At 48.3% G+C, this 24200-nt stretch overlaps 1 protein-coding gene across 6 annotated transcripts; it reads right to left on the minus strand.

Annotated features, from left to right (window-relative positions):
- Positions 1-220: 220 nt before the first annotated feature.
- HORMAD2 (HORMA domain containing 2) lies at positions 221-24110 on the minus strand. Of its 6 annotated transcripts, none has more exons than XM_017837504.1 (14): positions 24018-24094; positions 22547-22605; positions 21105-21189; positions 20156-20300; positions 19256-19319; positions 18258-18294; positions 16962-16982; positions 16251-16277; positions 14866-14933; positions 11718-11869; positions 10938-11191; positions 10677-10785; positions 9563-9627; positions 221-560 (listed from the first exon to the last, which is right to left on the minus strand). In XM_017837504.1, the coding sequence occupies exons 3-14, from the start codon at positions 21147-21149 to the stop codon at positions 444-446; spliced, it is 1104 nt and encodes a 367-aa protein (XP_017692993.1). In that variant the 5' UTR covers positions 21150-21189; positions 22547-22605; positions 24018-24094; the 3' UTR covers positions 221-443. The 6 variants fall into 6 exon arrangements, with proteins under 6 accessions (XP_017692993.1, XP_017692989.1, XP_017692992.1 ...); XM_017837500.1 differs by having other exon boundaries at positions 20156-20333; XM_017837503.1 differs by lacking the exon at positions 22547-22605 and having other exon boundaries at positions 24018-24110.
- Between the last annotated feature and the right edge of the window lie 90 nt (positions 24111-24200).

A 24200-nucleotide genomic window follows, 5' to 3' on the forward strand; every position in this document is an offset into this window, starting at 1 on the left:
CCCGGAAACAGCAGATAGGATGGAGTTAAGCACAATCTAGTGGATCATGAGACTTGGTGCTCTCTGGCACTGACACCTCAGAGTTCATCTTGAAATAGTGCCATTCAACATGGGTGACAGAGTGGCACAGGACACACCAGCCCCAGAGGAGGGAATTTAGCCAGTGAGAGGTGGGAGGTGTGAGGGAAGGAGGCAGAAAGAAGCACACAGACACCACTGGTACAGAATTATAAATCCTCAACGTTAGAACATCAAACAAGGGCTGGTTGTTGACAATGTCATGACAATTATGGGGCTTGTTGTCTCTCTGCAATCCAGAGTTTTCATGAGACAAACATTCACAAATACACAGGGCACGTGGAAGGGTTAAACACTGGGAGAAGGAAAGGTCTGCACCAGTCAGATGACAGTGCAAACTCACACCTTCCAAAATGTATTCTGTGTCAGAATGAACATAATTTCCTGCTGTTCAGAGGCAGCTTCTCTGGTTCACTGACCTTCCTTTTCTTCTCAGGTCCTGTTACCTCTTCCTGGCTAAAGGCAAGGTTCAGGAGGTTTATCTGCAAGAACCATCAGAAACAGGGATCATTCTCACGGAGCAGGCTCCTGCTACATGAGTCAAAAAGTAAAGCTTTCAAAACTGCCATGTGTGTGCCTGGATCCTCTTGGCTTGGCTCAGTGTGATCCTGTTCTCCAGAAAAGCAATTAGGCAAGGAATCAAAACTGGAGTACTAGATGGAACTGGTGGGACTGTGAGAGTTGTGCAAACAACAGGTTCAGCTTCAGGCACAGGGAATGGGTTTGGTGGCACACGAACAGGACCCATCTTCTCACTGCCAACAGAAAATAGCAGCAGCGAGGAGGTCTTTGAGGAGTATAATAGCTGATAGGGCACTGGCTTTTCCACCAACCTCAGGTAATCAGAGCATATGGAAAAGAAGGGGGGCACTTAGGTCAAATCTGTGGTCACAGCCTGTAAGGAGGAGACACACAGTCCCTCTGTACATCAGGGAATTCAGCACAAGCTGATCGATCTCAGACTTTGAAACTACCTGTGACTTTGTGAAAAATAACTAAGCCAAGCAAGCTTTTTTCCAGAAGGCTTAACTTCCCTCTAGAAAGACACAAACCTCCCCCAAGAATCTTCTGAGCCTACAAACCAAGAGGTTAAAAAACACAGATAAGTCTATGTGAGAATATAAATGAGTCAATGGAACAGGCACTTCAGACAGACCACAGGGAGATGGACAGCCAGGACGACAGCTGAAGTGTTGGCTGTGCCAGGGGACAAACTCACTTATCCTCCTCCTTATCATGTCACATATTTGCATTTTTACAATAATAATCTGGAGCCGCTGAGAGCAACGTGTGTTGTTGCCCACCCAGAAGGGACGAAGCACAGTCTGGCAATGTGACCTCTCTCACTGGAGCTGAGCTGAAGGGACACACCATAGCACAGAGCTTCGCCTCCAAAACAAAGTTCACTTGGATGACAGCGAGGTGAATGGAGAGGGAAAGGAGTGCTAACCAAATTCCTGCGCCAGAGCAGGAGTCCCTCCCTCCAGTGTCACTGCAAAACATGAGGAATCCTGAAACTGAGGCAGGGCAAGCACAAGGAGTTAATGAAGAGCTATTCCAGGATGAATCGTGGGGATGAGCACAAGGTCTTCAGATTACAAGATGTGGTCATTATAGAATTCCCCACTCACGTCACCAGGGCTTGCTTTCCCTCTGACCTTGAGGCTTCGGCAATCTCTGCATAGCAATGGGCTCTCTAATGTGTGAAACAGCTCTGATTAGGGATTAACAGCAAGACTTTGAAGCAACCCCCCTTCGCCTCTCTAGACTGTTTCAAATTGTTTTTCTTCCCCTCTTCCCTCCTCTTCATGATGAGCAACACAATGTTGCTTAATGCAAAAAGTACAATTTCCTTTCCTTAAAAACAGAGAAAACAAGAATGTGCCAAAGTGGGCTGGGCAGGTTCTCCCTCATCCTGCACACACTCAGGCTGACAGAGCTCCCGACGCTGCCCAGGGACAGGGGGATGAGTGGATCTGTGCTGCAGCTCCTCACCTGATATCCAGCTGCTCCAAAGGGCATTTTAGGGAGATATTTCATTTCCCCTCCCTGGCATGGTTTTAACCTGTCTGCTTCCTTTTCTTGAAAGAAAGGGCCCAGAGGAGGAAATGCTGCATCCAGAGCCTCTGCAGTGCTAACACAGCTGCAGGGTTTGTCCCTGTCCTGCTGGCCACACAACAAAGCAGGGTGATGATTCCCAGTCTCCCAGCCCCAGTCACCTGGATGAGGCAGCTCTCCTATTTTAGGCTGAACAGCATTAGCAAGACCTGGTGCTTTTATTTCCTCTACTGAGGAACAGATCTTCCCCAGACAGCTCCTCCATGAAGATTTGACCCCTTTGCCGTTCCTCCCAAATTTTCTGCACAGATGGGATACTTTTGAGGCCACGAGCAGCTGCCCACACTCCAACTCTCCCCAGTTTTCCTGCCCTTGACCACAGGCAGCACGAGCACCTCACAGGAACCTGTGATGAGGACTGAAAACATCCATGGAAGCCATCGAGGGCTCTAGACAAGCACTGTTCATCTACTGAGTGAATCAGATGTCAACAGGGAGAGGTATTTCACCAAAGACAACATGCCCTGGCCTGTCCCTGCCCAGCTACAAGTTCATGGAGGAACTCAGAGCCAGGAACAGACCCCATGTCCAACTTCAGCTCCCATCCTTAACCAAACACTCCAGCTTCTTCGTCAGAAACATCGCTCTAAATGAGATTAAGTCAGATTCTATGTATGTTTATTTGACTTGAACCAGAAAGTAAACCTCTTCAACGGTGTGGTGAGAAGCAGGAAATCCCTCCCATTGACTAAACATACAATCAAAGCCTCCAGAAGTTGATTAGTTCTAATTTTTCCCATGCACTGGGATGCTTGAGTTGAATAACCGATGGCAGAGCCTGCACTGCAGAAAGGCTGCTTTTCCTCTTACACAACCCCAGCTCCAGGGATGAGCCAGCTGCTGTAAAAGCAGGTAGGACAAGGTGCAGGCTCTTGCACGCCCACCCTGCACAGGGACCATGCTGACAGGTGGGACAAGTCCAGATCAAGTAGCAAACGCAGGAACAGATCCATGACCTCCTGACTCTGAGTCCCAGGAGGAGTTCAGGGTCTGGGTCATACCACGAACACACAGTGGCTTTGAATCTCCTGTTTTACAGTACGTGTACAAAAGTAACACTTTGCAGTAGGAATTCTTCTGTAGAACCGCAGCTCACTTGTGAATCATACAAGTGTTACTAATTTCTGGCATAGAGCTCAGGACAGCTGCGCATTGTCTGGAGGAGATATCAGGCTAAAAATAGATTAGACTTAGATTAAAGCCTTCCCAAGGCAGACTGGTGGACCAAACAGCATGAGCAGACCACAGCCACACTGCTATTCTTAGATAGACACAATCAGGACCCGGTTTGCAATCCCCAGTGTCCCCAAGTATTCCAGCCGAAAATTCCCAGCATAAATCGAGGCAAATTTACAGCTCTCCTGTCCTGACGTGGTTTTTGCTTCCCAGGGCATCCTTATGCAGAGCAGCTAAAATTGCACAAGAGCATTCGGCTGTGTCCCTCTTTGTCCCCAGCCTGCCCCATGCTGAGGTTTGGCACTTGGCAAATTTTCTGCCCTCAGAAATGTTCCCTTTGTCCGGGACACGGAGGGTTTTGTTTGGTACCTTGTAACTACCCTGACAAATTCAGAAGCACATTCATGTCAAAAGAAGTGCAGTTCCATCGAGCAAGCTGGAAGAATGAGGACTGAGATACAAGATTTAACTGCTGAAAAAAGGCAGAGTGACCCTCAGGTGTGAGGGCAACACACAGTTTGTGCAGGGGACTCTCACCAGAATGACAGTGACCCAGTGCCTGAGGCATCCCGTGATTTCAACTGCAGCTACCACTGACTCAACAGCACAGCAAACTCCTGACACTTCAAAAATCAAGCCAGTGACTCTTTAAATTGATCCCCTAAGAGCTGAGGTGTGGGCTGGTGAGGGCAGTAATTCCCACCTGCTCCCTGACAGCTGGCTGCTCCATGCTCCCCAAGCACAGTGAAAATCAAAGTTCACAGGACACATCACAGTGTCAGTGAAAGGACAGGAGATGGACACAAACTGAATCACAGAATCATGGAATCACAGACTGGTTTGGGTGGGAAGGGACCTTAAAGCTCATCCAGTCCCAACCCCTGCCGTGGGCAGGGACACCTTCAACTAGCCCAGGTTTCTCCAAGCCCCGTCCAACTTGGCCATGGACACTTCCAGGGAAATACAAGAAATTTTATTTAAAAATAAGGATGAACTTTTTACTTTTTTACCATGAGAGCAACCAAAGACTGGCACAAGTTGTCCAGGGAGGTTGTGGAGCCTTCATCCTTGGAGTGGACAAGGCCCCGTGAGCCCTGTTCCCCTCCTGTGCTTTGAGCAGGTTGGTTGGACACTCCAGTCTCCGGATCCCCTCCCGACCTCGCTGGCTTTGCGGAGGCGGCTCTGTGGGCTCAGCACTGTGATCCCATCAGTTTCCAGTAACGTGGTCACACTGACATCAGTGGAACTACTCCTGATTTTCATCTCTGTACCCGTGGGGGACGCTCCTGCTGGTTAGCAGGACAGCCAGCTGACACGGGTGGGCCTCGTTGTGGCGCTGCTGCGGAAACCGGCCACGTTTCTGTGCCCAGGAAGCCACGTCAACACACCAGTGACTCCCACCAGGCCCCTGCCTTTGCCTCAGCTCACTCTCAAACCTTTGCCATTCAGCTCCATCTCTTTGTCTCACAGCCCGCTCTGCACCTCGTGTGTCTTGTAGCTTTTAAAGGACTAATGAACAGATTTTTCCAGAGTATTAAAAAAAATGCTTAAAAAATACCTGCTGAAAGACTAAATTATCACTATCTCTCCTACTAATCTCTTCCAGGGCCCTCAATCACACTGTAGTCTTCCATGATGGACATTCTGATTGCTGGATCACAATCCAACCCACTTCCCTGTATGACTCCAGCACTGGAATTCTCCACTGAGGAAGAGAAAGGCCATGGACACTCCTTCTGCCTACTAGGTTGCTACCCAACAGTCCCTCCTGGGATATTAGATCTGTCCAACCTTAATTTATGTGGATTTCTCCAGAGGGTCTGGCTGCTAGTATGAATATATGGAATGGCAGCCAGCACGGAAGCGCCACGTCTTCCCAGGGATGTCCCCGGGGGAGCTGTCAGGGAATCCGAGGGCGCAAGGGTTAAACCTCCCCGGATCTGTGGGGTGATGGGCCTCACCTCTGCACTCAGAGATCACTAGGAAACTGTTTCCTGCACACTAGACAGGGATAACTCATGGAAGGGATGAATGGCCCCAAGATACAGCTGAGGATCTGACGTGAACTGAGAGAAGCCAGGAATTTCCTGACCTCCCTGTCTCACTCCTCCCAGAATGGCCTGAGCTCACAGGAAGGAGAGGCAAGCTCATCTCTGAATCTTTCTCTCTTCACTGCTTGGGTCTGTGTAGCTTCAGCTGGTTTAGAGGAGAAAATGTTCTGGGAACTTCTCATCAGATACAGCTCTTGATGGACAGTTAGAGATAAACCTTGCTTTTTTTTTTCTTTTCTGCAAAAGTTCAAGATAATGACATTGCCACAGAAAAATGTTTCACTATTGCTGTGCACATGGCAGGTCTCACCCTTCAACTGTCTCCTGTCATGGCACTTTTGGACGTGCTTTGCCTGGGAAAGATCAGACAACAAAGGTCTTGATCTCCAAGCTGTTATTTGCAATTGAACCCACTTGTGCTGACCTTCACTTCCAGCCAGAAGCTGTGTAGGACACGGCAGCTCAGCAAGGCACAGGAATCGTGGAATGGGTTGGGTGGGAAGGGACCTTAAAGCTTATCCATTCCACCCCCTGCCATGGGCAGGGACACCTTCCACTAGCCCAGGTTGCTCCAAGGCCCGTCCAACCTGGCCTTGGACACTTCCAGGGATCCAGGGGCAGCCACAGCTTCTCTGGGCAACCTGGGTCAGGGCCTCCCCACCCTCCCAGGGTAGGATTTCTTCCCAGTATCCCATCTATCCCTGCCCTCTGGTAGTGGGAAGCCATTCCCTATGTGCTGTCCCTCCATTCCTTGTCCCAAGTCCCTCTCCAGCTCTCCTGGAGCCCCTCTAGGCCCTGGAAGGGTCTCTAAGGTCTCCATCAGGGTAACCATGAGCCTGGGCACCAACAGGATACTGATCCTTGGCAAACACAATAGGTATTACTGTGTCATCCATGAAACTCTGTTTCCATGCTGGCTTCCATCACTGCCATAGACCCTTGGAGAAAGAGGCCATGGCCAGGTAGCCAAGGAGCAGCAGCTGGAGGCCAGACAGACTGTCCTCTGAGGGCTAAACCAGCACTGATTTACAACCCTTAGGTATGAATGTCTCCCCAGACATCCCAGTGCAGACAGCTCCCGTTAGCAGAGCTGATCCACATGGCAGGAGCAGGGCTCCAGCAGGCAGAGAATTCCCGAGCACACCCCTGAGCTAGCACTGATCCCAACTGCTCTGTCCACACAATGCCAAGTGTCAGCACGTTCCTCATGTCCCACAGCAGTCTGTAAGCACGGCCAGTGTAGCAGCAGGAGCAGTGTCTGGTGGTAGCTAATGAAGCCAGAAACTTGGGAGGCAGAGCTGCCTTGTGCTGTGCTGATCCAGCCACACCATTCCCAGCTCCGGCGCAGGGCGATCCAAGGCTCCCTGCACGGCTGCCTCGCTGTGCTCCAAGGACCACCCCAGAACTTCAGCCCACAGCTTCCTGATGGGAGATAAAAGCCTGCAGAGGCGTTCACATGGTCAGATTTTACTCATCTTCTAGTTCTGTTTCCTTCCAAACTCATTCCACTGCAGCATGTTTGCTTACATGAAGACAAAGCTGACCAAACCCAATTTTCAGGACAAGAACATTAAAGGATTCACAAGAGGATAAAGGAGTTTGCTGAAGAACTCAAGAAGTTATTCCAAGTCAGTGCAGGACCTCACTCTCATCAGCAGATTTCTACAAGTTAAACCAATGGGCAGCAATTCCCTATTTTCCCCAACTCTTCCCAACTCCTAGAATTCCAATGAAAAGTAGGAAGATGCACAAACATAACACGGGGGGACAAATCCTTGGCTGATGCAATCACTCTTGAAGCCAGCAGAGGTGGGCTAATTTACATGCTGGTGCCTAACTCTGGATGATTAAGCACAGAGATGCTCTGCTGGAAAAGGGCAATCTCTCATTTGATCTCGAGGATCATCAATCATGAGATTGCAGATAACAAGCCAGTGGAGTACATGGAAATTTTTCCCCAATCTGCAAAGCCCTGTCAGAGCCTCTCCGTGGCCATTCCCAAAGTCCAGTTCCAGTTCTCACTGGGCAGGAAGAGCTGCTCCTCTTTTGGCAGATCCGCATCCTCCGCCTCTCCCATGTCGATTAGATAAAAATAAGCCTTTAATACTTTCATTCCTGGTTTTCCTGAAGAGCTATAGGTCAGGAAGATAGTGACCAATAAACTCAATTCCAACAGCACAGTTTTTATTTTTGGTAACCAAGGAATCAGAAGGATTCACTCCAGATGAAGGGCAGAAATGTGCTCACCCACATTTCCAGAAGCAACTTGTGACTGTGGGTAACGGTTTCGAACTCAGAACTTCTTGAATATCAAACCCTTGTGCTGACAGCTATTTCTGGGACACTCCAAATTGTTTTGGTGAGTTCGGAAAATTTTGGCATTCACAGCCCAACCCAACAGCTGGAAAACACTATTAATAGTGTCTGAACAGCAACAAGGTGTTCACACTCGCAGCCCAACAAGTCTGTTCCAACCCATCTTACCTGTACTTGACCCTGTCAGATAACACCTAACTCAGACTTCCCATCCAGCCAAGCTTCTCCTCGTTTTTTAAGACAAACTTCACTCATCAGCTTGGCTTCCTGATTCAAGTGGAATACACAATGGTCATTTGTTTTAACCACTTCCTTCAGAAAAGAAGGGAAAGTCCCTCTCATATGGAAAAGAGTGTCAAATTTTTATTAGCACAGGTTTTACAGTGATGATTCTAACTACTGCCTTGACTTTGTTTTTCCCTAAACCCAGTGAAATATTAGCCAGCTTCGAAGTAATGAGGTTTTAAAAATAGTATCAAAGAATACATTAAGAAAACCCTCTCCCACGCAGAATCTACCAGGCAGAGGGCTTGGGATTAATTTTTTTTTAAAGTCTTTGGAAGCATATGATGGATAAAGTGATTCTTCCATTTTTCAGCAACTAATGCTGTTTCCACCACCTTCAGACACTCTCACTCCTGCTACCGAATTTTAATGAAATTCACATGCTGAGAGTGAGAGAGAGAAGTGTCTGGTCCTCTGCTTACCATCGTGACAGCCCCAAAAGAAGGTCAGAGCATGAATCAGTGGGACAACCATGAGCTACAAACAAAAAAGGCTCCTGTTTTCACACAGACGAGAGAATAAACAATGATGAGAAGGAAACCGGAGGATGTGACGCGAAAAAAAAATGTGGTTAAAGTTTGAAAAATACCAGCCTAGGCAGAGAAGTTCATTTCTAAGATCCCGAGTCAAGGCAAATACCTCGCAGATGCCTTTAGAATGACACGGTGAGTGCAGTCTGCAGTTGCTGTCTGGGTTAGACACCCCGGGATTCTTTTCAACAGAGGCGGGGAAAATTTTAGTAGCAATTTCCTACTCTCGTTAACTTACCCTGTAAAGATGCAGTTTCTGACCATTCAAGCTCACATGATTCTCAACTAATTTGAATGGGAGAAGGATCAAGCAGCAAGGCTGGTGGCATTCAGAGATTTGCCCTGTCACTGAGAAAACCTCTGCACATGCCAATGAATTCGGGCTCTGATTGTGACTCAGGGTTTGGCCTGGGCAGCCCTCAGGACGGGATTAACTTCACATCACTTATCTAAGATGACATGTCTGGTCTACCCCAGTTCTTTGGGTTGCCCCAACAACCACCAAAAGAGAGACCAGTACCCCCAGGGGATAATTCTTCCTATCTCAGAGAGGTAGCCAAAAAGGGATAGGATTCAGTAAGTACTTGTGACTCACAGGTAAAGACAGTCCGGAAGCAAGACAGGAGAGGTGAAGACCATGTAGGGCAACAGACAAACCTAAAATAGGGTGGTGACTTCAGATCCTTCACCCAAACCCACACACAGGTAAAGCAGCGTGGCTGGGACAGGGATGGGTTTAGTCTGTGTTGTAATTCACAGGTGCCAACTCCAGGGAGCAGAACCCATTTCTGGTACTGGATGTATGAAATAAGCTGATCATGGAAAGCTTCTTCCCACTTCATATTTATATCCCTCTGGCCCAACACTCTGTAGCCTCTATGTATTGTGATCCTGCACCATAAATCTACTAATGTCAGTGAAGCTCGTGGCATCCTCAATGACACAATGACCCCTGGCAATGAATTCCACCATGCCTGCTATATCTTGGAACCACTAAAGTTTCCTCACCTGCTGGGATGCCCTTGGGCAAGGCATTGTGCCTGTCTCTTTTATTCCTGCCTTCTTCTTTCTACCTGCAATCCAAACAGCAAAGCAAAATTAGCTTAAAGAGTTTAACTGGAGAAAAAAAAAAAAACAACAATCCAGAAGCCTGACTAAACCACTGGGGCAAAATTCCATGAAATTGTGTAACCTTTGCTCCCAGGAACGGCCAGCACTGGCAGTTTATTCCCAGAAAGGTGTCAGAATTAAGTGTCATCTGAACGTGCATCACATCAGCTTGCAGCACCTCTATCAATTATACTTAAACTGCATTTTAACCTGGTTTCTAAGAAAACAAAGCTTATGCAACAAAGTTAGAGCATGTGCTCTAAGTGTGAGGGGTGGGGGAAAGGAGGGGAGATCTTCCCTGGGTACTAATTATTAACCTTTTAGACAGTTTCAATAAAATTTGAGGGGGCCTCCAAAGCGCCTCAGTTTCATGAGAACAGGCAACTGTTAGAGGAGGAGGATCCTGTTCATATGCCCAGAGTGCCAAAGGTGGCAGGATGAGCTGTTATTAGTCGTTGGAGAACCCGCAGGAGAAAGACCTGCCAAGGTGACTCCACAGGCAGAGAAGCTGCTTTATCCTGCTGCCCGGCCATCCCAGGAATGCTATTTACCATTTTGTCACTAGATGGTATTGTTCCACAGGCTATATCCCAGAGCCTCAAAGGTCAAACACAGCGTGGTGTATCAGAGGCTGGGATACTTGAAGGGAGAGGAGAGGCTTTTCTTTCATGCATTTTCATGTATGGAAGTTATTAGCAAAAACCAAACTGTAACAGCTAAAGAGCTTTGGTGAACATGGAGATAATGTAACACAGTTTTGATGATCTGAGCATTTCCTCCATATCTGAAAGAAACTGCTGAGATAAAGAGGTGGAAAGATACTGATACAAAATTAAATGTTTCTGTTAACAAACCAAGCCTACACAGGACCTTCAGTACAGTTCAGGCTGATCTGACACAAAATTCAAACAAACTCGGTTTATCCATTTCAACGTGAGTGAGAAAACCTAAATATTATGCTGGGACACAGTCAGGAGCAGAAGCCCCTTTAGTTTCAAAACTGGACATTTACCTGTATCTTGAAGGCACAAAGAAGGTGCTTCCACTTTCCTGCCTGGGGGGGTGTTATTTTTGTTCCCTTCATGCTCACTTGAATCTACGCTGACAGGGAGAGGGTGATTCTGTAAAGCAAGTGATGTGTTGTTTTAATAGCATAGTCTAAAAAATATGGCCAGCTGGTGAATCCATAAACCCCAAAATGTTTATTTTAAGGAGGGTTTTGCTAAATAAACTCCGTTCCTGCAGTGAGAACCGAACAGAGCTATTTCTATACCTTGGTGCTCCCCTCCTCTTCCTCCTCCTCACAGTCTAACCCTTGGTGGGAGATCTCAGTAGGGCTTCTCTTCTGGATCAGCTTGCTGTGAGCCTTCCTCACCCTCTTCTTCTCAGTCATCACTCTCACTTTCATGAGGTGGAAGTCGGTGGAGACTGAGCCCACTCTCAGGTTGACAGGATCCCCTCCAAACAACAGGTCACCAGGGCTGGCATCTTCCTTAAAGCCGGGGGGCTGGTAATCTTTGGGAGTGACTGCACAGGGAGAGGGAACCCACTGGGGTCAGAGAAACTGCGTTCCAGCTCTCCCAAATCTGATTCAGAAATAACAAGTGTGAACCAGCCTCAAGTAACATTGACTACTAAAAATATTCTGGGTTTTTTCAGGAGGAAGGGAGAGAATGCAAAGGGGAAAATGAGCTGAGCAAATGTTATCAGGGAGCTCAGAGAAAGAATGACTTTAGGATGCTGAGATACCATTTAAGTGCTCAGCTTCTGGAGCAGAACCTGACAGCGCCTGTTCCTTAAAAAAACAACCCCCCCCAAAAAAAAACCCAGGGAAGAGGGATGTCTTCCTTTCACACTGCATGGCTGTACCTCTTACATGGACACCTTTCCCAAAAAGCAGCTGCCATCCCTGTGCCTCAGAAAGGCTTACTGTGTTACACCATTTCTCACCGTTATCAGCCAAGAGCTCCCATCTCGACTTTTTGTGCTTCAATTACTTTACAAGGCTCGTTTCTTACAGAAACTGATGGAAAGGGAATTTTGCCCCACCTACCATCGTTGTAGTAGAGGAGTTTCATGGTGAGGGTGATGTCATTGGGCAGTGGCCCCAGGTTCTGCATGAGCAGGTAGAGCTTACGGAGCAGGAGCCTGCTGGCCTGTTTGATGTCCTCGCTGCACAGCCCAGTCACAAACTCCCTGTGGTTGCTACAACCAGAAGAAGAATAACAGATTTGTTATCCTCAGTCATGAATATTCACGATCTAATTACACATACAGAGCACCCACTGACTCGTCTGAAACCACTGGTGACAAAGCTACAATGTCTTTATGTCATTTCCAGCTAAACAGGGAAGTGAAACAGGCTCCAGGGATGGGGTGGCATCCTCAGAACACCGGCTCTGGGCTCAAAGGCTTGGCATTTGAACAGACTTTGGAGCTGGGGCAACAGACCCCATTATACAAATGTCATGAGTCACTTGTTTGAACATGATTAAATTGGATCAAAGGCCCATAAAACAAGTGCCTTTCACCTAAGCAATTTCAGGAATGAGAGGAATGAGCTGAGAATCCAATCTAAAGCCGATTCATCACAGGGGCTATTTTCAAGCCCATTTTGCAGTTTGAAGAGAGGCGAATCGCATGTTCTCCCTCAATTCCATGCAAGAAAAACGAGCTCAGAAGCACATTTTTCAGCAGTGACGAAGGGGCATTCCTCTCCCCTCCTTCAGCCATCCAAATGTCAGCTGGCTGGGCTAAGCAAACAGTCTAGACTGAGACCCACGGGTGACACGAGTGGGATGAATCGCAATCTGGAGGAGTTTGTTTCTCTTGACTATAGAGGTAGATGAGATAACCAACTTTAGATGGCCCAGATGAATCACTATGTGACTAAGGGACCTGAACTTCCCTAACTTTCAATGAGAAGGGGCCATAAAACTACGTGGTTCCTTCACTACATCTTTGGGAAGACCCCTGACACGGGTGGGTGGCCCCATACACAGGTTGTATGGCTCCTAAGGCAATCCCCCCAAACCGCTTCAAAAGCAGGGAGTGACCCAAGAGAGCAGAGGGTCCCAGGGCTGAATCTGACAGAACCACAGCAAAGAAAAGCTTCATTAAGACAGATTCCCCCTTCCAGTTGAAGCTTCTTGGCTTGTCATGAAAACATAGTGGCTTGACTTCCCAGAGTATGGAATCATAGGATCATTTAGGTTGGAAAAGACCTCTAAGATCATCAAGTCAAACTGCTGACAGATGCAGGGGACGGTCTGGCAGACTCTGAATTGCCAACAGCAAAACTCTGAGGTATTAGATGTGCACTGTGGTCTTAGATTAAATCCTGTATGTTCGGGAATGTACAGCAAGTGAGAGGGAAATGCTGGCAGTGCCTAAGGTGGAATATCCATCACCTTTACAAGCTGTGGGATTAGCAGATCAGAAATGGCAAGGGGAAAGATCACAAGAAAAAAAGAAATGAGACTTCCATAGGAATTAACAGGTCAAGGACTGATTCAATACAGGAATAACACTGTGAATTTGATGCAGGAGTGTGTCAAGAAGCAGAAGGAACCAAACCTTGGAAGGACTGGGATCTATGGTAAGAATTCCTCTAAAATCCATATAAAATAAAGCAAAGACCATTTAGGGGAACATTTCCCCTTATCCCTCGGATGTGATGATGCAAACCCACAAAACCTCTCTCCTGGAATTATTAACTCCAAGTTTGCACATGACAGCAAGCACTGCAGGTGTAAAAGGCAGTGTTATCAGCCGAGGGAGCTGACAGCAAAGATGACACAATTCCCTGGTCCGTGCCAGAACACTGGATTACTAAGGACTGCAGGGACATGCAGGAGCCTGCCAGGGCACTGCCAGTCCCTGAGGAAGCACAGCAGAGCCCAGGAATCTGGTGCCCTGGGCTCTGGAGCCTCAGAGCACAATACAAACATAACACCAAGATTGCCTGGCCAGCAAGATGGACTCCGAGGGATGGCAAGCTCCATTTGAGGACTGTCCTTATCTCTGGGAACTAATGAGTAAGGTTGATTAAAACCCAAAGTACTCAAGGGCCATCTATTATCTTTCAAATCCCAAATCTCCTCTTCCCCTCAGTGTAGTGAGGACAATGGAGCTTCAGAGCAGAAACAGAGGGGACAGCCAGCAGGACACTCCACACTGAGATAATTCAGATTCTGCCAATAGAAGATCATTTTGCCTTATACTAGAAATTATTTGGATGTGTTTTGAGAGAGAGCAGCTAAAGGCAGACTCCAGGAGTGCAGCGGAGAAGCTTCCTGAGGAGCACACAAGACAGAGCTCTCTTGCTGTACAGGCAGGTTTCCAGGCCCAAAAATTTCACCAATGGCAACTGCAGAATAAACTGAAAACAGGTCAATTATTTTTTTCCTTTTTTTGCTTTTGTTGCAGCCAACGGCCTTTGATAGTATTTATTTGAAACTCCACAGGATTGTGGCCTACTAAGCACAGCTTTAAATATCTAACAGAGAGTGCCAAAAAGAGGCAAAAAAGCTGCTGCTTCCTGCCACACGTTTTGCACCATCAACTCAGGCATCATAAGCGAAAGTTCTCTCGGGTCACCCACGCAGGGCTGCTCAAGCAGAAGACATGTATGCAAATGTCCAAGGGAAAAAACCCTGGGTGCAGGATCATGGGGAAAAAAAGGGATCAAACCTTTTGAAAGCACAAGGCTGTGTGGTAAAAATGGAAGAATCAGTTGAGACAGCAGCAAGCTCAGGAACTGTGCTGGTTTCTGCATCACCCCCCTGATGAGGCACCACTGCTACCAACTGCCCTGAGCTCAGCTCGGGTGCCCTTTGAGGGCCTCATGATGCTACATAACCTCATTTCGACTCATCCTCCCAGCAGGTCGTATCCTGCAGGGTGAACATCCTCAGCTCTGAGGGTATTTACAGCTGCTCAGCAACTTGGACATGCTCGAACCCCAGAACCACAGGATGGTTTGGGTTGGAAGGGACCTTAAAGCTCAGCTCCTCCCACCCTCTGCCATTAGCAGGGACACCTTCCACTAGACCAGGTTGCTCCAAGTTTATCCAACCTGGCCTTGGACACTTCCAGGGATGGGGAGTCCACAGCTTCTCTGGGCAATCATAAAGTGTGGCTTTTTAATGCTTCATAACCAGTTTTCAGTGTAACCCTAAGAAACCAACCCAAACCTTTACCTGCTGATGTCCATCTGTGGCACCTTCTTTTTATACTTGAATTTGAATTCGTACAGTTCAGTCACTACCTAGAGAGGTAACAAGAGAGGGGAAAAGCAAAAATGGGTCACTTTGAGTAACAAGTGTAAAGATGCGTCCTGAGCTCGGCAGAGTCCTTTCACACTCTCTGCCAGGGCACAGCATTAACTTAATGACATGATGGCAACTTTAACTCCATTATTGCTTGCACGGGCTTTGGCAAGTTTTCTTAACAACCACATCTCACCTAGCACTGAAAGAATCACAACAAAATTACAAACTTCCTGCTTCCTCCTTCCACTTCCTCTGTGGGCCTGACTCCCCAGCCTCAGTCTCTAGTGAGGCTCCAGGACCAGCCAACCCTCCTGTTAAGGAAAACTGGGAGCTGCACGGGTGATCAGTGTCATAAGGAAGCCTGGCCCAGTGCTCTGTAGGGACACAAAGGTCTGGAGGACTCTTCCCATAAGGAAATTCAAACAATATTGCATGGGAAACAGTTGCTGAATTTTACCAGTCTCAGAGGTTTTTTTTGAGGGAGACAAAAAAACAAAATGATTTTCCATTTAAAAGGATTAAAGAATAAAACAATTAGGAAAAACAGACAGCTTCCCCCCCAGGAGAAAGGATCTATTGTATACCAATTCCATGCCTATAATTCACTTTTTCCGGAGACAACGAGGTCGATTAGTAGGAGCTCAGCTGTGCTTTTAAGTCTGAGCCTTCCTTACAAATCCTAGCCTTGGCACAACTAAACTCCTGCTCTGTCCCCAGATGCTGAGGTGACACACAGCAGAACTGGAACCAGGTTCAGGTACAAAGAGGCTACAGCTGTTCTCCGATCTCCAGCACGGATGCAGACCCTCACTAGGGATCACACCCCCCAGTCTCTATGGCCCAGACAGATGTAACAAAACAGAAACACAACAGGGAACACCAAAAGGACAAGGACAGGCAGTACACAGCACATCCATCCAGGTCTGAAGGGATTCCTGACTTCTGCCCTACACCTCTCTGCACGACAACACAGCTCTTTTCACCAGGGCTGTTGAAAAGCTGGTTCGTAAATGAATTATTTTGAACTTCTCATTTTTTCTCTTTGGGAAACTAAACCAAAAGGGCAAACATGGCCACTAGTTGCCTGCTGACACCCCTGCCTGAGGCCCTGGTGGGCCCACAGCCTGGTGCCTGGTGTTTGATCCCCATCCAGCTCACTGAGCTGGCACTCTGGAGTGAAGGCACAGGGACAGAAACGAGGTCACCGAGCAGCTACGTCAGGGTGGAACTTCAGCCCACGACTCCACTCTGAATACAGATCTACTCACCCATGGCTGCAGTTGCCTCAAAGATTAATTAAGACTCTTTCTTACCTCCGGTTCCTTGGGATTGGTGTAAATCTGTTACAAGAAAGCACAGTGAGGGCATTCTCCCCGGGACAACTTGAACCAGTGACTAACAATGATATTTTCAGTTTACAGCAGAGACTGGACTATCTTTAGCCTGGGATCAGAGAAAGGAATGGCTGAGAAACAGCTTTCCTCTATCAGCAGGCAATACTTACCACTTCAAAGACAGGTAGAAGACAACTGATGTGCAATTGTGGAGGAATGAGGCTAATTCCCATTCCAGCCCTCACAGGGAATTACTGACTGAGATTTAACTGCTCAGATGATGCACAGAGTAGATGCAAAGCAAAGCTCCTGCAGCTTTACAGAGGGCCAGGGCCAATGGCTGTCTTGGAACCACCAGTGTGTGGTGTGTCCAGGATCAGATTAACAAGGACACTTCTGCAGGGGGAAACGAAGAGGAGCTTCCATGATAGGAATCACATGAAAGTGCTTCTCAGAGTCTAAGGATGCATGTGAGGCCTCAGTCAGGAGTGTGACATGCTGAGAAAAACATCCCCATGCAGCCTTGAACTTCACATTTACCATATTTGATAAAGGTCATAGCTCTATTAAAAATCATACACATTCTGGCTTCTCCTTAAAAAGGGCACAAATGGTTTGACACAGCCTTGACTCTGTATCTCTTTCAAGCAGGGGAAGGGAAAGAAAACTACTTTGTATTCATCTACTTACTGCAAGGACAGCGATGCGCAGCTGAGGAGGGAAAAGTAAAACAAAACACATAATGAAAATCTAACCTCAGCGGGCAAAGAAAAGCAAGTCCTATCAAAACCTAACTGCCTACACAGGGCAAAGGAATAGATACACTCAACGAACGAGGAGTTAAAACCCGTTTTGCAGATTCTTCCCAGCACGGCATCAGCAACACCTAGTGGCCAGTTTGTCTGGCTTTACTTGCAGTTCCCCAAAAAACAGCTCCATGCTCAGCCTGCTCCCATGGGGCTCCTTTTAAACAAATCCCCAAAGGCTGTGCTGATTTAAAACCCTTTTGCAAGAGCACCTATCCCCACTGAAGACTAATATTTGCTCTCCTCTGTGAAGCTCTCCAAAGGTATTTATGCTACAGCAAGGAAACGTACATGGGACTGCTCTTGAAAACAATCTGAAAATACCCATTAAATACCTCAGCTTTTCCCTAATCCTTGTCAAACAACAATTAATTTATGTCTCATAAATAGCAAAGGACCTCCTAGAGCTGTCAGCAAGCACTACACTGCGTTCACAACGTTGTGAATTATCCTGTGCACACTGACAGTTGTACTGAGGTCTGAGAGCCCATCAGATCATCAGTGCCACAACCACCAGCACTCCATCCGAGCTGGAGGAGCTGTGCTGATGAACACTGCTGACAGAGATGACAGCAGCTGGTGCTTTTTCCTGTGCAGAGCAGTTTTTATGTGAGAATCAGCAAGGAATATGATTTCTTGCTACTGGTTTTGTCCTGGAACCAGTTGCACACCTCACTGGATGAATTACTTTCCCAAAAAAAGCAGTAAATTCTGAACCCAAGAAAAAAGCCAGGAGGGTTAGAGAAGATGAGCAGAAGGGGAAAGGAGATGAAGGAGAGCAGAAGGGGAAAGGAGATGAAGGAAAGCAGAAGCACAGAACCTCTGTCAAGAAAACAGGGCAGGAGATCAAGACCTCATCTCTGCCTGGCAGTGCCTCTATCAGACATCAGAGAACACAAATGTAGAGCACAGAACTGAGGGAAATCCATTGCAAGCTGCAAATTAGTTCCCACACCATGGACAGATGAGCCTAGACAGCAACAGTGGTCAATATTTGGGCTCAAGGCATAAAATCCCAAATCTCATACTCAGGGCAGGGTCTCCCCCCTGTCCTGTGGCCATAAATGTGTTGTGTGCACGAGAGACTGTAACAGAAATACAGCAGAAACGGAAAGATAGTTTTGTCCATACTTTACGAAGAAATAGAAAACTCCAGTAAAAAATGTGAAGAAAAACTTACATACTGCTTCTCCAAAGCATCAAAACAACCTTGAATCCTGCCAGGGAAAAAACATGTTAATACTAACCAGCAGTATTTATCTCCTGATCTGTAAACACACGCTCATTAGATACGGGTTAAAGGGCATTTTTTCCTGGGATTAGGACAACACAACTAACAACATTTGGGGCTTGCACAGTCCTTTTCAGGTCAGCCCTGAAGGCACTGTCCTTCCTTCTGCATTTGTGCACTGTTTACACTTCTGGGGTATTATCCTGTCAGACCAGAGCCCACTTCAATCCTGACAAAGACAAGGATTGGAGGCCAAAGTGGCTCCCTGCTCAGTGCTCTGTTCCAGCTCCCCAGCCAGAGCTCTGATGGCTCTTTTCCCATCAGCCTTGTACAGAGCTTGGCTGAATCTGAACACGTATGGTCTTGTAAATCTTTGTTATCTGATGCACAGTTTACAGCAATGGATTTTCTCAAAGCAGTAAATATTATTTGAAGTAGCAATAGCCAGATATTTGCTCTTGGAGTGAAAGGATGTGCAGCGAGGTATCTCCTTAGCACATCAAAGTCAGTTTTTCTGCTTGCTGGGAACGTGCCAACTCCTGAACACATCTTGAAGAAAACCTGGGGGGTACTTATAGGAAAAAAAATACTGCACATACTGAAAAACAAGTGCAAGAATCCCTATCAAAGTGAAACCAGAAAAGACTAAACAACAACAGGATCGACCTCATGACTGTCTTAACCCTCTCTCTGTACCTCCACTGCTGCGTGTGCTCTGGGGCCTGACCATGACCTCACTGCAGCCAACACTTCCACAGACCTTGAACTCACATGATCTGGGTCAGCTAATTCTGTCCTGCTTAGGCAGGGCCAAGCACCCCCCGCAGCAGTGGGAGCTCCCCTGGCACCGGGCACGATGTTTTCCAATTCAGGAAGAAGAAGAATGCAGGGGCAGATGTCTCCATGCTCAGCACAATCTTGTCTTGGTTTCACTGTTACTCACTTACCACTTGACTATCTGCAATGATCCCAGACAGCTTTTATCTTCGCGGAGAATTTTTAGACATAGGTCTGCAAAACCAGATTTAGCACGTAGTTATAAACCTTATCACGGCTCCTGGGCAAACACTGAAACTAAGCCAGTCACCCCCCCTTTTTTGGATAAAGTGCTTTATCTGGAGGTCCTTCCTGAGCGGAAATGTTGGGTTTCCACTGAGTCCCAGGTGGGCTGACACAAGCTCATTGCTGCGTCTGCAAATGTCAGAGCTTTCCTCAGCTCTGAGGGCTCTCCCGGAAGAAGAGCTGAAGTTACAGCTCAATTTCAAAGCACCAGTAGCTTCATCCTCTCCTCCCTCCTCTTCTCCACTCCATCCTATCCCACCATTCCCTAACAACACTTTCCCTTCTGCATTCAGACTCGGCCAACATCCGTACGAGGTAAATGACTGTGCTCGGAATAAACTACTTCTGTTAAGATTTTCCACACAGCTCCTTCTACTGTGTTTCCAGGCATTCAAGGTGGAAAATGCACTTTCAATCTCACAAGAGAATCTCAGTGTGAACCTTGAGGGCTCAAAAATCCAAAGGAAAATAAAACACAATAATCAGAGTTAATTTTTTTTTAAATTCTGATTTTTAAGTCACTCTCCTGTGTCACTCACTCATAGGGCTGGTAATGCCAAGGAATGACTTCAAACCAAGTGAAACACTGACAGAAAAGCCAGGAGTTCTAGGTTGTCTTCCATGCTCTCTCTCAGAAGCACTGTCTCCACCCAGACTTGAGAAGGCCTGTGGTCAACTCCCTAACAAACTGAACTCAGACATGTGCAGCCAGAAGCCAACACTTGAAGCAGATTACAGGTAAAAGAGAGTGAGCAGAAATAAGAATGCAGCACAAACGGTGTTACCATCTAAGTAGCGGGTTCCGTAGGAGCTCTCTGGGAACAGCCCCCTCATGTAGGTGATACAGGACACGGAGGTGGCCAGGAGCCTCTTCACCAGCACCAGGGACTGCGGCTCCGTGGTCATGGCATCAGGGAACAGCACTGCTTCCTGCAAGAGGAGGGCAAGGCCAAAATAGCACCACTGCAGTGAAAACAGGGACTGTATTTAGAAACAACTCACAGCAGGTGGAGAGAGGGTAACTTAAAAATGTAATTCTAACATTTCTCTGGTCTTTTAAGCTGCACAGGGAAGAATCGTGCCTAAGGTGGGTGGGATTAAATGTTTTTAGGATAGTGATCAACAGATCATTATTCAGGTGCAGACTGCACTGGCTGGACATACCTTCCCCTTTATCACATTCTCACCCCTTCCACTGCACCAATGCTGGCACTCACCAGACAACCACCCCCAGAAAGAAGTGTGTTGTTGTAATTGCAGAGTCACCCAAGTGCCAGGGCTGGTGTGGCACTCACTGCTGTACCAAAGGCTGCTGCCACAGCTGTCTGGGAGCTCTGACAGCAGCCTGAGCTGCCAGCGCTGCACACCCCCAGGTTTCAGAGTGATTTTAACTCCGGGCTGTAAACAGCACATGGCTGCACCTGGAGCTACTGCAAATACACACTGTGTGATGTCGACATGAACAATGCAGCGGGCACCACACTAAATTAAGTTCTTTTATTAGTTTATTGCTGTTCTTCCTGCTAATAAAGCTCAGTGCACACCTAATGAGCCCACATTTATTGAGTCAAACCACGGCAGAGCCCCACACTGTTTCTCACTGAATTGGAAATAATCCAACTAAGAACAGTGCAGACAGCAGAAAGTGTTCCCACCTCCCTCCACAGGCACGGGCGTGCCAGGTCCCAAACGGAGAGCTAAGGTTGTCAGTACCATCATAATTAAAGGTTTTACCTTAGAGGACTTCTTCTTTTGCCTGACTAGCTGCTGAGTAGCCATCCTGTATTTCAAAGACCTGCCTTCCACTTGTAACTAAACGCTGAAAAATAAAGAAGATATGAGACACCCAGGAAAAAACAGTTTTTGCTCTTTTTCATATTTCTTAAACTAAGAATGAGATTCTTCAGGTTATTCAGGTCTGAAAGCTAACTGCCAGCCAGGACAGCTAAAGCAAAGCAAGCCAAGGATACTCCATGGCACTGAGTCTGCAGAGCACAAAAACTCCCCGTTCACTGGCAAACGATCGATAGTCTTTGAAATTCAGGGCCACGACTGCACTTGGTGTCAGTCACTTCAAAATGCATTTCTCATATTCCAAACCACAAATGTTAATTCCCACAACCATTAAAAACTGTGAAGGGGGAATGTGAAAGAACTGGAGGCCTGCCAATAGTAGGTAATATTTTAGCAAGGGTAAGCAGGAAAAGCACTAACATCAGTGTTGGCTGGAATAAAGGAATGAGTCTTCTGGGACACCTTGAAAGGACAGAAAAAAAAGGGGGGGGGAAAAAAAGAGAGAAGTCCAAATTGTTTCAGTGAAAGTCTGTTAGACAAGCCTGGATTGAAGAGGAAAATATTCTTTTTACAGGAACGGGGAGCTGATTGATACAGGCAATAATGTGGACATTCCACATTTCGCACTCGGGTGAGAAGCTTGATTTAGCACCACCTGACACCCTGATTAAAAACTTCCATTAGCTGGAATTAACAAGGCACGCATTTACTGGTTTGAAAAATGACTCACTGGGAGATCTCCACATCTCGTTACTAACAGGGGATGTTAATGACAGGAAACACCACCAACAGGTAGCCAGAGTCCACAGCCAGTCAATATTCCCAGTAACAATTAAAATAACAGCACAAACACTGGGGGTTGATTTAAATCCTGACCTAATGCAGCCAGCAGCGGGCTTTTATTAACTCAGCTGATCCAACCCTGTTCTGCATTTGTACCTTTTGTGCTTTTTTCCCATGGAAGCCTCATTTCCATTTGTTGGCAGTCATTAAGACATGTTGATTGGAACGTGGTGACAGCTTTTATGCCAAATTTAGCGCTTCAATTAGTAATGAGGACAGATTACGGCTATAAAAGTATATTTAAACAAATACACACCTGCAAAATTTTTAATGTGTTAAATATTTTAGCAAAGTAGCTTTTTTTACCCAGGCACTGCGAGCAGGACTGGAGTGCAATCAAGGCAGACAAAGGTGTTATTACGATGTGAGGTTATTAGCTAAATAGAGCTGATTTAAGTGAAACAAAGACAGAAGAAAGCATGTTTTCTAAACCATACCACACTTAATATTGATTTACTGCAGAGGAAACATCACCTAGACTGAGATGATTCAGTCCAGCCTGGCTGTTCAGGTACAAGACTTCAGGATCAGTATCTTACCTGGGCTGGAGGGGACAGAAGGTGCCCTGGAACTCCAATGCTCAACCACTTGGCAGCCACTTTATCACCAAATACCAGGAAATTAATATTAAATGGGAAAAACCAACCCTCACCCTCAGGAAACCCCATCCTTGCGAGACTTTGCCCCCTCAGCCCTGCACCCCCCCAGCCCTGCCCCTCATGCCTGATGTCGGAGATGTGAGGCATCACAGCCCCTAAAAGATGCCATGGCTCCAAAGATGGGGTTAAAAGTCTGTTTTGGGGGTGTCTCTGGGGGTTTTTTTTGAGTGGCTGGGCCCCATATGAGGCCAGGTCCTGCCCCTCGCACAGCAGCGCCTGATGCCGCCATGAGGCACTGGGGGTCCCTGAGGCGCTGGGGGCTGAGGCACCTCTGAGGGGCTGGGGGTCCCCCTGAGGCATGGGGGAAGAGGCGGTGGGGCTGAAGTGCAGGAGACCCCGGAGACACCGAGGGACCCCTGAGACACTGAGGGACCCCTGAGGTGCTGGGGGACCCCTGAGACACCGAGGGACCCCTGAGACACTGAGGGACCCCTGAGACACTGAGGGACCCCTGAGGTGCTGGGGGACCCCTGAGACACCGAGGGACCCCTGAGACACTGAGGGACCCCTGAGGTGCTGGGGGACCCCTGAGACACCGAGGGACCCCTGAGACACCGAGGGACCCCTGAAACACCGAGGGACCCCTGAAACACCGAGGGACCCCTGAGGTGCTGGGGGACCCCTGAGGCGTGGGAGGGCAGTGACCCCCCTGAGGCACCAGGGTCCCTCTGAAGAGCAGAGGAAGCCCCAGAGGCAGAGGAGGGTCCCCCTGAGGCACTTGGGGTCCCCCTGAGGTGCGGGGGCTTCCCCTGAGGCACTGGGGAGCCCTGTGAAGAGCGGAGGGATGGCTCCGGAGGGACTCCCTGAGGGGCGGGAGGAGCCGCGTGCTGAGGCGCGGGCTGTCCCTGAGGCACTGAGGGACCCTCGAGGCACGGGGGAAACCCCAGAGACAAAGGAGGGTCCCCCTGAGGTGCTGGGGAGCCCTGTGAGGAGCGGAGGGACCCCCTGAGCTGCCGAGGGGAGTGTGCCCCGAGGCGTGGGAGCCCCTCAGACGCTGGGACTCCCCTGAGGTGCACCCCTGAGGGACCCCTGAGGCACTGAGGGACCCCTGAGGTGCGGGGGCTTCCTCTGAGGCACGGGGCAAGCCCAGAGGCAGACGAGTGTTCCCTTGGGGCATCTGAGGTCCCTCTGAGGCGCTGGAGAGCCCTGCGAGGAGCGGAGGGACCCCCTGAGGCGCGGGAGGTTCCCCTGAGGCACAGGAGTTCCTGAGGTGCTGAGGGACCCCTGAGGCGCGGGGAGTCCCCTGAGGCACTGAGGCACCCTTGAGGTGCTGGAGGTCCCCCTGAGGCCCTGGGGGTCCCCCTGAGGCGCTTTTTCCGCCTCCCCCGGCCTGGCCGGGCGGTTCCCGTACCTTCTCCGCCCTCCCCGGCTCCGCGGGCTCCCCTCGCGCGGTGCCGCCGGACGCTCGGGCCTGGGCGGTGCTGGGGGCGGGCAGGGTGGGGCGGCCCGGCCGTGAGGCGGAGACCTGACCCTGACCCTGACCCTGTGTCTGTGTGTGCCGCTGTCCCTGACCCCGTGTCTGTCCCTGACCCTG

Source organism: Lepidothrix coronata, unplaced genomic scaffold, assembly GCF_001604755.1.
Source record: "Lepidothrix coronata isolate B3197 unplaced genomic scaffold, Lepidothrix_coronata-1.0 Scaffold305, whole genome shotgun sequence".
NCBI lineage: Eukaryota > Metazoa > Chordata > Aves > Passeriformes > Pipridae > Lepidothrix > Lepidothrix coronata.